This window comes from Protomyctophum parallelum (genome assembly GCF_964188405.1).
Source record: "Protomyctophum parallelum genome assembly, chromosome: 12".
In the NCBI taxonomy this organism is placed as follows: Eukaryota; Metazoa; Chordata; class Actinopteri; order Myctophiformes; family Myctophidae; genus Protomyctophum; species Protomyctophum parallelum.
In genome coordinates, this window is record NC_139712.1 from 31,275,475 (window position 1) to 31,289,107 (window position 13,633).

A 13,633-nucleotide genomic window follows, 5' to 3' on the forward strand; every position below is an offset into this window, starting at 1 on the left:
GTTGGTTGGTTGGTTGGTTGGTTGAATTTGAATTCCTGAGAGATAAAAATGGAAATAACAAAAAAACGTACTAAACACTGGTGTTGCATTCAGAGCAAAGAGTCAAATAGGCTACTATTAAATACCGTTTTATGTCGAAGTGGGCTTGATTTATCACGCTTACACTGTGACGACTCGAGTGACAATTTATGCGATGAATGACGATGATGATGATCCTGAACCAATGCAATGCTTTCCCCAGTTGACAGTCTGTCAGATGACGAAAAAACTATTGGAACAAAATCGTTTGAAGGAGGAGGAGTGATCGCTGTCTGTGACTTAAGTTCAGTTCGTCTTCCCATTTCTCTTCTTCGCAGCCAGCCAGTCCGCACGACTCCGCAGAATCATCATCTTTCAAAGGCGTGGACTAGAACATTTCCGTGCACGCACACACACCTTTGCATCTCCAGTCGAAGACGCGCTCCATTCGAAGGAGAAGATGGGGAAATGGCAATCGCAGTTTTCCAAATGTAACGGTCAAGAAATCAAAGAATATTTTGATCTATGACACCAACCATTGCGATAGCATCTAATTAAAAGCATTGCGGTAAGATATATTTGATATTTTCATACTTATTCTTGCATGATCTTTTACAAGAAAAAAGCCTCATTTCCCTCATACAATATAAAGATTGGGTTTCCTAATTCCTTGATCCATTATAGCCTAATTCTGACTTTGAAAGGGGAAAAAGGCTGGGCTATTTAATAATTCCCAGCAATGTTGACTTCAGTTCAAACGCATTGATACTAGCCGAGGCATTATGCTGAAATTAATTTGAATTATTAATTTACACAATTCCTCTATTATAGGTTATAGCTATATGCCAACTTTAAGGGATATACCATTATATCACTCAATATAATGAACGTTAGTTTTCTGTCAGACCAGCATCTGATGCGAAAAAGAAACAATGTGGCTTCATATCTGAATTTATAATCTATAGTTGTATAGGCCTATACACCAGAATTATTTTTAGGATATTTTTCATCTTAAATTGAGATTGAAGAACTTATAATTTCAAATATGTCCCCAGCCTATTGTTAAATTATGTAATAATACAGAAATATGTGAAATCGGATGAACGAGCGACGAGTTTCAAGAGAAAGCATGGAGGCTGGAGCTCGGATTGAGGGGGGAGGGCAAATAGGAACATGTTCCTGCCCTCTAGTGGCTATTTTAGATATCCACGTATGGGTTTTTGGCAGGGTGCATTATTGACTAATTTGGAGTAACTATTGATTCATTTGTTTCAACAAGATGCTATCAGACATATAATTAGACAGCTTAAAATAATTAATAATATAGATATCATTAGTAGGCCTATAAATGGATTTTCATTCCGTCACAATTCACACATATAGCCTACAGTATAGGCTATTTGCCCTAACTGTTATTTACGATTGAAGGATCCCAAATGACGCACTTAAAGTGCCATTTCCCTCCTCAACATGCAATCCATACAGAACTGTCTAATGTCATGGTGAAATAGACAGTCTTATAGTATACGTGGAGCATGCTCCTCTCTATACCTCCACTTCTGTGGTGTCCTGTTATGTAATTTCATCCCATCAGCCTGCATCAGTCTCACAATGCTCAGTGCCGGTTGCTGCTGGATATATATAGAAGTAGCACAACACACGAGTATAGCCCCTCATTTATACTTGATTGCATGACAGTGTCGTCTGACCAAAAATAGCCGATCTACAAGCTCATAAAGCTAGCGTCTGCGTCACATTGTGAGCTAAGCTTGTTGATCTGATTTCTTTCGGGGGCCCAACAGTCTGTCGTATGATGATTGTAGCATACATTTTGCATAAGGGGAGACGGGGTAAGAGTGTGTGTGACTGTGTGTGTGTGTGTGTGTGTGTGTGTGTGTGTGTGTGTGTGCGTGTGTGTGTGTGTGTGTGTGTGTGTGTGTGTGTGTGCGTGTGTGTGTGTGTGTGTGTGTGTGTGTGCGACTGCGAGTGTACGTGCATGCATGTGTGTGTGCATGTGTGCATGCATGAGTGCGTGCATGCATTTGTGTGTGCACGTGTGTGTGTGTGTGGTTGGGAGGTTGAATGATGAGTCCTTTTATTTCATATCCCTGACTGAATCCCCCCCCACCCCCCTGCTCTATTTTGACTACGTAAGCAAAATAGAAACACCAGCAATGGTCTTTGAATTGTATACCATATCTCACAGTAATGGCTAACAACAAGTTTTATTTTACAGATTTAGGCCTACTGCAGAACAACAAACAATCCCTCAATCACAAACATGGATGCATCTCCATCCCAGCTGCCTGGATCCAAAAAGCGGGTTAAGATCCATCCCAACACGGTTACAGTCAAATATGCCAATCACTTCCCCCAGCCGGGTGACGAGGGGTATGATGACGCTCCTTCTTTTGAGGACTTTGGTGCTTATGCAGAGGCGAACGTGGAGAAGAGACTGGTGTCGGACAGTAAAGGTGGCAGGACATTCTTTGGTACCATGGAAACCCAGCCTAAGCAGTCGGGCCAGCCGCAGAGGGACAAGGGGGTTGAGAGCCAGCTGGCCAGCTTCGGCGAGGCAAACCTTTTATCCTCTAGGGTGACGTGGATGGCCTTGTTCGGGGCGGCCGCGGCTCACGGGTGCGTGGCGTTGATCACCCGGCTGGCAGCGGACCGCTCTAAAGTGCCCTCCCTGGAGCTGCTGTTCATCCGCTCCGTGATTCAAGTGCTGTCCATACTGGTGGTCTTCTATTACCAGGAGGCCCCCTTCGGCCCGAAAGGCTACCGGCTGCGACTGTTCTTCTACGGGGTCTGCAATGTAATCTCGATCACCTGCGCCTACACCTCCTTTGCCATCGTGCCGCCCAGCAACGGCACCATCATGTGGCGTGCATGCACCACGGTCTTCAGCGGCGTGCTGGCTTTCCTGCTGCTGGACGAGCGGCTGGCCTACATCGACGTGGTGGCGGTGGTGGGCAGTGTGTTCGGCCTGTGCCTCGTCGTGGTCCCCAACATCGCGGACGAGGACAAATCCCGGCTGACCTTCTGGAAGGAGGCGTTCGGCTACAGCATGACGGTGATGGCCGGCCTGATGGCCGCCCTCTCCATGATCATCTACCGAGCCATCAAGGAGAAGGTCAGCATGTGGACGGCGCTCTTCACCTTCGGGTGGACTGGCACGGTGTGGGGGGCCTCCACCATGTTCGTCATGCAGGAGCCAATCATTCCCCTGGACGGGGAGACCTGGGGCTACCTGATTGGGATCTGTATCTGCTCCACGGTGGCGTTCCTGGGGGTCTACTACGCTCTGAACAAGTTCCACCCAGCCTTAGTCAGCACCGTGCAGCACCTAGAGATCGTGGTGGCCATGATCCTTCAGCTCATCGTCCTGAGGATGATCCCGACCGTCTACGACATCATGGGCGCGCTGGTCATCATGATCAGCGTGTTCACCCTGACCGGGCTGAAGCTGTACAGGGTGAGCAGGGCCATTCGGCAGGATTATCAGGAGATCCTGGACTCGCCCATCAAATGACAGACACTCTGTGGCTGTTTCTTCTGTCTATGTTTACAGTGTTGATCGGTTCATGTGCAATCTCAAGAATGTCTGGATCTTTTGATTTGGTATTGTTGTGTGTGTTGTTGGAAGAGTGCCAAGTGTCTAATAATAATGTCTTAATATTTGTGTGAGTGTGTGTGTATGAAATAAAGGAGAAATGTGCAGTAGTGATTTTATAGCTTTAGTAGTGTTTCTTTAATAGTCGAATGGTCTCTCGTAGCAACTTTTCAGCGGAAAACAATCATTTAAAGCTGGAATTTATGACTTATTGGGCCATATTTTGCTTGTCTTAAGTACCAGGTCTTATTACTCAACTTAAGACCTGGAGGCGTGGTCAATGCTCTTTGGCCACTCAGAATAGCCAAATGGCATTAAACACGCCTCCAGGTCTTAAGTTAAGTAATAAGACCTGGTACTTAAGACACGCAAAATATGGCCCACTATGTCCTACTAGGGTTAAACCTAGTCTTAATCTTACCACTCTGCCAATAAGACATCCCTACATGGTCAAGTACTAGTTGTCCATCATTAGGTCACAAATACAGATTGATTCAAATGACATTTGATTAATTCAAATAGGTTCTGGATTGCAGCTTTAACTCCTCATTGTGATGTGTTTTGTTGTTGAATATGAAACAATATTGCATCTGGTCTTGTGTGATGGAGTATAACAAGAGAGTTTTAATAACATTATTGTTGCAACATTGACAAGGTGTGGCGTTTTCTTGCATTGTCTCACTATATATACTGTACCTCACAACCACACCAGATTCACTATGAAGCTGTCAGCCCACGACATGGAATAAAAAAATAAAATATTTTTTATTTTATACAGAGTAACTAAATAAATTCTGTAGCTTATTGTCTGCAATTCGATCAGCGAAATCAGTGGCCTACTATCCATAGTGTGTACTGTGTATGCACCCAATGGATAATGTGCTCATGAATGGGATCTGGAATTATAGAGGCAAGGCAGCAGCTTGAATAGTGGAGGGAATGCCTGCTTTTGTCAACTTTTGTAGCTGTGGGTTTATTATTATACTTTGAAGTGTGATGTAGATTTAAAAGGTACTTTATTTGTATGCATTATCAGACATAGCACTATTATTAGATTATACTGGATTATTTCTTCCACACAGAGGTTGTGGGATGTTTGCAAAATGCTATTACCATGCTGGGGATGTGAATAAATCACTGAAGACGTGGATTTAAATTTATTGGGTTTTTGTTATACACTTAAAATAGGCCTACAGTGTATCATCATATTATTGTAGCTTGTGTAAACTCTACTTCTAGCATCTGGTTGATGTGTAGCAATTAAAGCTCTGTACTCGGCTCCTGTTTGCTTTCAGATGGCTATCGCATAATGGCCTGAGACGTGTGCACAGAATTGAATTCTAGTTCCCTTTAATAACATAACTTAATCTCACTGCCTTCCCCTTTTCTGCTGGAGAGATATTCAGAGGCTAGCCGAGAAGGCTTTGTTTCTCAGTGGAGAGAGAACCCAGCTGAGCCAATCAGTCTGCACTCTGCCTAAGGCAACACACACAGCAGTGATGGAATGAATAAGGATTAAAGTGACGGTTCTCAGGATGGTTGAAAGGAGAGCAGCATAGTGTGGTTTCATTGAAGGTCCACAAGGTGGCGGTCCAAAACAGCACGTTGGGTTGTTTAGTTCAAATTTGGCCAGTAGTGTTTCCAGCAGTGAGGTTATGTTATTAAAGTAGGCTACTTCGTTGAGTTCAGTAGTGCTCTGTTGACATCATCCATGCCTATTGGATAAATTAACATATCATCACGCCCTTAATCCTTTTATGTATTAAAAAGTCAGTTCAATAATGCTGTAATACAGCATTTGTTGTGTTGCAAATATCTTTTTTCCTCCTTTGTTTTTAGTTTTATTCATTTGTCTTACACCAGGTGAAAGACTAATATAACCTGAATACATTTAAAGCTACTATGGAAAAGATTGCATGTTGGCTAATAGGTGGCTTATTGATTTCATACTATATTTTCAGGTACAATGCACTGGCTTTGTGGCTTTTATTAGCTTGAAAATGTAGGCAACAGTTCAGTTTTATGTTTACCCTTCAGTATATCAAGTTGAGTTGGCATTATTATAGGCGTAATAGTTCTGTTAATGTGACTGTTCTTTATTAGAGATTGGGGAAATGGGTGCAATATGGATTGGCTACATGTACAGTAGGCCCATCTGTTTGGCAGGAAACAGATTGCATCCTGCAGTGTTCTGTACAGCCATTATCATTACCATGCAAATCCTCCCTTCACCACATACTGTACATGTTTATTAGCACTAGCCCCTCCAACATTACGTCATATGGCAGCCAAGTGTATGGACCTTTATAATGTTTGTTTAGGGCACTTGAAACAAACATAGAGTAAACAGCCAAGTCTATGGACTTTATAATGGTTTCTTTTAAGAGTACTTTAAACAAACAGAAAACATAGAGGCGCCCCTCACTTCACACAAGTGTGATTTTCATTATGATAGCTTGGATGTTTCACATCAAATGTAAGTATGTCATTATTTAATGTATGCCCTGGAATCGTGAATAAACAAAACTGTGAAAAAACTAATTAATGAGTTCGGGCAGCTACTCGGCTCTCACACCTACGTTGCACCCCGAGTGGGGACTATTATTATTTTTCCTTTCCATTTTTATCCCACAATTTTGTAACTCATTTTTCACTTGGTGCCTAAGCTGTAATCCTGGGCGCTACTCTCCCTCTGCCAGCCTGGGGAGAACCCTAAACTGAGCTTCCTTCAATGCATGAGGAGTGAGCAGGTTGCTTCTTCACCTAACAGGGGAGAGTTTCCCGGTAGGACATAGCGCCTGGAAGGAACACGTTGTTCCTTTCCACTCCATCAGGCTGACCAGGGGGAGGCAGTATGTACCACGATTACTGTATGCTTTTTGTGAGGGTATACCTACCCTAGGGGATGGGGGAGAACATCCACACTCCACACAGAAAGGGCCTTTCATCAACCCCACCTAGGGTATGGAGAGATCTATGGAAGTTTATACAGAACACAACCCCAGCGCCTACAGCGTCCCCGCCTCCCTGGCGTGAATTGAACCCGGGGTCTTAGAACTATCTGTGAGGTGACAGAGTAGTAGACTGAAAATTGTCCCATGTTTATTATAGATTTGGGTGGTACCATGGTCATGGTCACTCTAATGTTGTGGGTGTATGAGAGTATTGAGGGCACTGTCTCTTTGACTATCTTAAATACCAATCCCATTGATATTTTCATAACACTTTCTTCTATACTGACTTACTGAGTCATCTCAAACTAGCAAAGTGTGTTGGTATTAGGTGGTTCATGGGCTTAAGGCGTATCAGTTTGTTTTGGGAGGTCTGAAGCTTAGTTTTAGTGACATTGAGATGTTGGAGAACCATGAGGTGCAGGCATAATCAAAATGGCATTGAAGGGCTAGTCTTGAGAGAACTTTTGTTGACAAATGAGAAAATCCTCAAATCTTTTTTTGACTTTCTTCATCACTTTTGATGTAATTGTTTCACCTGTCCGTATGTTGTCATTTGCATTACTACTTGCATTACTGGACCCAAAAATTATGGATTCTGTATTGACAGTTTGTTATCGGAAAGCCTGTGTGGATTTTGCTCAGTTCAGAACTGAGGCTTTTCTCAACTTGCATTTTGTCCTAGTCAGAGACCAGGAGTGCTGAGTCATCATTGAACCAGAACAAATTGCAGTTACAGGCTGCTTTCATATTGTTAATGTATAGAAGGAACAGTAACGGCCCTATATGCTTCCTCTTGGGGAACTCCACAGTTCACTGGGAGGGACGAGGACAGGGTTCCATTGACATCAACAACTTGTTCTCACTATTCCCTCCACACATATTTTGCAGATATGTTTTCGGTTTCTGTTTTTTTCCATGTGCATTATTTACGGTTGCCATTTATGGAGTTATTAAATGGGGCGTGAAACAATGCACTGTGTTTTTTGGCTTGTGACTTTCAAACAAATAATTATGTGATACACCTGTGATCCACACAAATCACAGCTCTGCACCCCCTTTCATGAATCGCACGACATAATTGACTTATCACACACAAAAGTTACGATTAGGATAAACACGTTATTTATGACCAGGTTAGTGAGTGAGGCCCAGTATGTAAAGAAGGAAAACTATATGCACATCCCAGTTTCAGAATACGGTGCTGGACCCAAAAGAAATGAAAGAAGTGGAATGTCCGCAAACGATATAGTTCTGCTCCCCGTCCGACATCGTTTCACCCCTCCGGGCTTTCTCAAGTTTCTCAAGAGGCCCAGTATGTCTGAGTCTTAGTTTTGAGGGCTTTGTCAAGGTACCATTGTACCCGTCTGTCTGTACCCTGTTGTACCCTTTTGTGCCCATATGAAGATCTCTCTGTCTACCTGTGCACCTTTTATTCCCATCCTGATGTCATTAGTATATGCCCATACCCTGTATGCCTGCCCATATATGGGCATATACTGTAGGTTGGATCGGTGGTTCTGGACAACTGGATATCCATAACCACATATCTGTCGGATTCCGGACAACTGCATATCCAAATTTCCAGGTTTGAAGTCGGTCGGTCCCATATGCACAGACATAACCATATCTGGGCATATGGGCATATAGCGGTCTTCTCACCACCTCACCTCACCACCTCAAGCTGAGCCCAGACAAGACTGAGCTTCTCTTCTTCCCAGCTGAGTCCTGCCCCATGCAGGAGCTAACTATTTCCATAGACAATGCCTTCGTAACTTCGGAAGGTATGGCACATTGGCACCCCCATATCTTGCAAGGTCTGATCGGACCCTACGAACCCTCTCGCATGCTCAGATCAGCCAACGCAGGGAAGGTGGAAGTACACTCACTAAAAACGCCGGGACAACGCTTCACACGTCCCAAACTCTTCTCCGTTCTGGCTCCAAAACTATGGAATGCACTTCCCATTGCAATCAGAACTGCAGACTCACTCCCAATCTTCCGCCGTAGTCTGAAACCCCCACCTCTTCAGACTCCATCTTAGCCCGTAGCACCTGCCGTAGCACTTGCCCTATCCACACTTTTCCTGGGCTGTGTGTGCTCAAGTTCCTGTTGATTGGATATCATTGGTCATCTGACCAGTTTCATTGGCTTTCATTGGATCAAATCGACAGGAACTGGAGCACACACAGCCCAGGAAAAGTGTGGACAGTATGCAAAGACTCAATTTATGTAACGTAGATAGTATTATATGTAGACAATGGACACTCTATATTGTATATGCATTGTTTCATTATAGATATTCCACTGTTAGGTTCTTAGTTTACGTATGAGTCTTGATGACTATTCTTATGTATTTGATCATGCATTACCATGTTTTTGTTCTTGCTTACTGTAAAGGCCGATTTCAGTAGCACCGAAGAGCCGACTTTAGGACGGTACCCGCCCCCCCGAACCTCAAATGACGTCACATTGTAGGCTCTACAGCGCCGAACCGACTTTTATTCGGCTCTAAATTAGGAGTATGAATCGGCCCTAAATCGCTCTGGATTAAGAGCGTCTGCTAAATGCCTAAATTGTAATTGTTGATCTGCGGCTCTGGACAACCGGATCTGCATATTTATGCATATACAGTATTTAGGCTTATTGGGTTTGTTTTTAATTTTGTCTGAGTCATAGTGAGTAGTGACATGCCTATAATATATAATATAACCATGAACAAGCCCGACACGCCCACATATTATGTCGGCGTGTCGGGCTTGTTCATGGTTATGTCTGAGTTAGTCATGTTGCCGTGGTCCGCGGGCCTTAACCAGTAGCCATTTTTAGTTAAAGATTTATTTTGGGGCTTTCATGCCTTATTGATAGGACAGTAGGTTGACAGGAAATGGGCAGATAGATGGGGAGTTGACATGCCGCAAAGGCCTTTGGGCTCGGGACTCGAACCCATAAGACGCCGCCAGGCCACACTGAGCCCAGGTGCCTGCCCTGGACCGCTATGCCAGCCGTCCGGGCCCCACTAGCCAATTTTAATATAGGATAGAATTTCTAAATTGTGAAAATTGTACTAGGCTGTAAAGGCTGATCCATTGCTCCACTCAAACCTTTAATAAAGAGTAAAGACATTATGTACACGCAAATGAAAGTGCTGAAAGCAAAGGTACAGTAAGTGGCACACACGCATGCACGTCATGCGTGTAGTTGTGCTTGAAATGTAGGCCTACTGTAATTCTGCAAACTGTTAATAAATACTTCAATCAATCAATCAATCAATCAAATGCACCCCCCCCACACACACACGCACGCATGCACGCACGCACGCACACACACACACACACACACACACACACACACACACACACACACACACACACACACACGCACGCACGCACGCACACACACACACACACACACACACACACACACACACACACACACACACACACACACACACACACACACACACACACACACACACACACACACACACACAGGTCTGTATTGTGATGGACTGACACCTATCGACCTATGTTTTCTATTTTATTACATTTTAGTATAAATCTGCATAAAAGATAATACAGCACATGTTACCAAACACTCAACCAGGATATACAATAAAATACACCACACACACACACACACACACACACACACACACACACACACACACACACACACACACACACACACACACACACACACACACACACACACACACACACACACACACACACACACAAGGAGCATGTACTAATAGTAGAATACAAACCACAAGGACTCAAGGAGCAAGTGATGTACAGACGGACAGAGTCACCATCCAATGGAAAAATACACGTATTCAGTATTCTTCTGCGTCCAATCGAAAGAGACCTGGGTGGCAGCTAGCCACGGGTAGCGTCTATAGATCCCATTGAGCGGAGGTACGCGAATTCGTGCGATTGGCTAGCCAGTCGTCAGGGGTTTCATCATTAATTTACATATAAGTTGTTTGGGCGGGGAAGTAGAGTAGAGTTTTCATAATTAAACTATAATTAGCGTGGGAGTTTTCATAGAATAGCTGGACTAGTAATAGTTACATTCTAAATATCCCACATAGAGAGAAATAAAAAGTCCATCTTGTTTAAACAAACAGCAAACCTCATATCAATAACTGCTTTGCTTTATGATACACAAATTAACACAATACACATAAAGAACGTTGTCCCCTCGTGTCAATGCCACGGACTGTTACCTAGCAACCAACTAGCCAATCACAGCGCCATCGTCCATCCGGACAATGGGATGGTGTCGGTTCTCTCACTAGCCGAGGCTCCACTCCCGAGTCTGCCGACCCAGGCCATGTCATGCTTTGATTTTGGATTGCTGCTATTCCTTCCAACAGGGCATACTGTGACTGTATGATCCAGCTAGGCCAGCCAGCCACCACAAGTTACACACACAGCGACTCACTTCTTCATCCTTTCTCTGTTTACACACGTTTCATTTTGCGCAACGACATATGGTAGACCAACCTCAACACAGAAGTAAGAAAAGGTGGCGCCTGCGACCAGACAACAGTAATCAGGTAAGAAAGAGAGAGACAGTGGGAGCAGCAGGGTATGGACTATGGATGGATCTGCCTGTGCTAACATAGGCTAACTGCTAACACACATAGCTGCAATGCATAACCAGACATATAGCCTTGCCAACATGGCCAGCATTCATCATTCTAACCAGCTGGTTAGATGTGTTAACCAATAGCCATACAGTTAAGACAGTCGAGATTGTGTGGTTAGTCACCAACACAATAACACAGTGACTGTGTCATTGTCACTGCAGTGACAATGGATTCTGTATCGGATGGAAGGACTATAGCGTTGTTTATACACCTTTATGCATTTTCCACATTGTTAACATTGAGTTAGCCTGCTGTCAAAATATGTTATTTTAGTTTACTAACTGATCAAGAAGGCAAGATCAGTGCTGCTGTTTAATGCACGACTGTTGAAATGTTGGGTCCATCATCCATTCGATTCCATACAGTTGTTGGAATCCTCTCTGGTAACGTAACGTAACTGGGTTAGATGATAAAACTGGGAAAACGCCTTGCAGCTGTATAATAAGAGAGGAATCAATCACAGCGGCCACCCCTCTCCATCCATCCCCTTGGATTTGAACATTGATTATTGGATTTGTGATTTGGGGAGGTGTTAAGGGTTTTGTGTCTGCGCCAGATTATTATAATATCAGATTAATGCATGCTGACCTAATGTTATGTGTTCCGCAGTGTCGTGAAAAATATAGTGAATTAATTCTGAACAGCTTTCTGTGGCTGAGCCTATTGTATTGTATGTGATCACACAACAGGTTATTGTGATCATCACCTGCTGCTGCAATTGGTTACTGACAGTGTGTTGTGGCTGATGATGCATCGGAATGGACCTACTCACTAGGATTCTATAGGAACTCACATTTTCCCTGTTAAACCAGCATCATGATGCAGTCAATATGGGAATAAGTGGAGAAATACTATGCTAATCTGTCTCTCAGTTATATTTGGTGGATCTAGTGCAGTGGTTCTCATTCTAAACCTTTATTGGCTCAGGGCACCCCTATAATTAAATAACATTTTCATCCACGACTGCACCCCTGAATTTTTAGAACATTAAATGTATGTCATAAAGATACAAGTCACGAGAATATCCGTTTCCATTAGGACAGATTGAAAATTACTGTATACTTACTTGACGTTTAATGACTTGAACCCCAGCATCCCTATTCTGGGGGTAACTTCGCCAAGAATAGCAGATCTACAAGCTTGTGACGTGTTGTGACCGTAGATCGTCTGTTTTTCGAAAAGAGAGTACCCACTTTGAGAAACCCTGATCTAGTGTAGACATGCACTCCTGTCATTGGTTTTATTTGGTGTGCCTTAGCGGGCCAGTCATCGAATCCAGCATGAAGAGGATTAATTACATGTACGTACGTATCGGGCCAGCCAGTGGTTGACTTTACAGAACCAAAGCCAGACTAAATGGCATGTGTTGTTATTAGCGTATTATGCAATTAGAAAAGCAGTCTATTTTTTGGCTCTTCTTGGTACTTACACCTACACCTTTGGCATAATATTACAAAATGAAACCATTCAACTGACAGATTCATATTTCAGAAGTATTTCACCACTGAAAGATGATCATTAATTATTTGCAGATTTGTTGGGTTGTTAATGTTAATTGAGTCAGCAGGGTGTAGTGGTAGACAGTGTACACTTTGGAAAGTAGGGGGCAGTTGCAGCTGGTGAATAATGTTTCTGTAATTATTGTCACACTGACAGGCCTCTTCACAGTCTCTCATTAAGGTTAAAGGGAAGGAGGGTATTTGTCCGCACCGTGCGCAGCAGGGAGGAAAATAGTCATCGCTTGCTAGAAGGAAGAGGGTAATAGTCATAGTTTGCCAGAATGAAGAGGGCTGAGCGAGTCATCATAAGTGGTAATTCTAAAGGCTAACACTAAATTACTGCACTCCATGTAGGCACGTTTATAAGACTTGTGAGAATCACCATTCTCTTCACTCTTTTGGAGAAGGAACATTTTCCCTTTTGTCTTCCCCCTTTACTTTTGCCATGTCCTGCGCTCTTCAGTACAGAAGTGCCTTTCAGAACAGGCGTCCTGCTCCAGTTTAGTCTCCTCACCACCCAGCTGGGTGCATATGTTGACATTGCAGTGACGTGGCCTTATTTACTTCCTCTGTCTATTCTCCGAATCTGCTCAGAGAGAGAGCTACTGTACTGTGCTCAAATAACCTAGTAGTAGCTTGCTTTAATCGTATGACATATTTTGATATAACAATTCTAACATATTAGGGTTAGCTCTTTCGGTAAGAACTTATCCTGAACGCCAGGCTGTGGTTTACCAGTGGCCTCCAGCAACCAAATCTGGCCCTACAATCTAAAAGAAAATACCAGCTGTGCAGTTTTCATGATAGCTATAGAATTAATGCTGCAAAAAAAACAAAAAAAAACTGCAGTCTAGCCTAGGCTTGACTTGGCTTTAGGCTTGTATTGTGGCTTTAG

At 43.4% G+C, this 13,633-nt stretch overlaps 2 protein-coding genes across 2 annotated transcripts in view; both read left to right on the forward strand.

Annotated features, from left to right (window-relative positions):
• Positions 1-449: 449 nt before the first annotated feature.
• slc35g2b (solute carrier family 35 member G2b) lies at positions 450-3,806 on the forward strand. The gene is made up of 2 exons (XM_083778747.1): positions 450-586; positions 2,255-3,806. The coding sequence occupies exon 2, from the start codon at positions 2,300-2,302 to the stop codon at positions 3,548-3,550; it is 1,251 nt and encodes a 416-aa protein (XP_083634873.1). The 5' UTR covers positions 450-586; positions 2,255-2,299; the 3' UTR covers positions 3,551-3,806.
• A 7,103-nt stretch (positions 3,807-10,909) lies between these two features.
• LOC310867801 (SH2/SH3 adapter protein Nck1-like) overlaps positions 10,910-13,633 on the forward strand; it is a 50,259-nt gene continuing 47,535 nt past the window's right edge. Inside the window, exon 1 of the mRNA XM_083777936.1 lies at positions 10,910-11,146. The gene's annotated coding sequence lies outside the window, so the exon portion shown is untranslated. The remainder of the gene's footprint in view (positions 11,147-13,633) is intronic.

What these genes read in the sequence shown, in the direction of transcription:
- slc35g2b (XM_083778747.1), top strand. Translation starts at nt 2,300, where the DNA reads ATGGATGCATCTCCATCCCAGCTGCCTGGATCCAAAAAGCGGGTTAAG.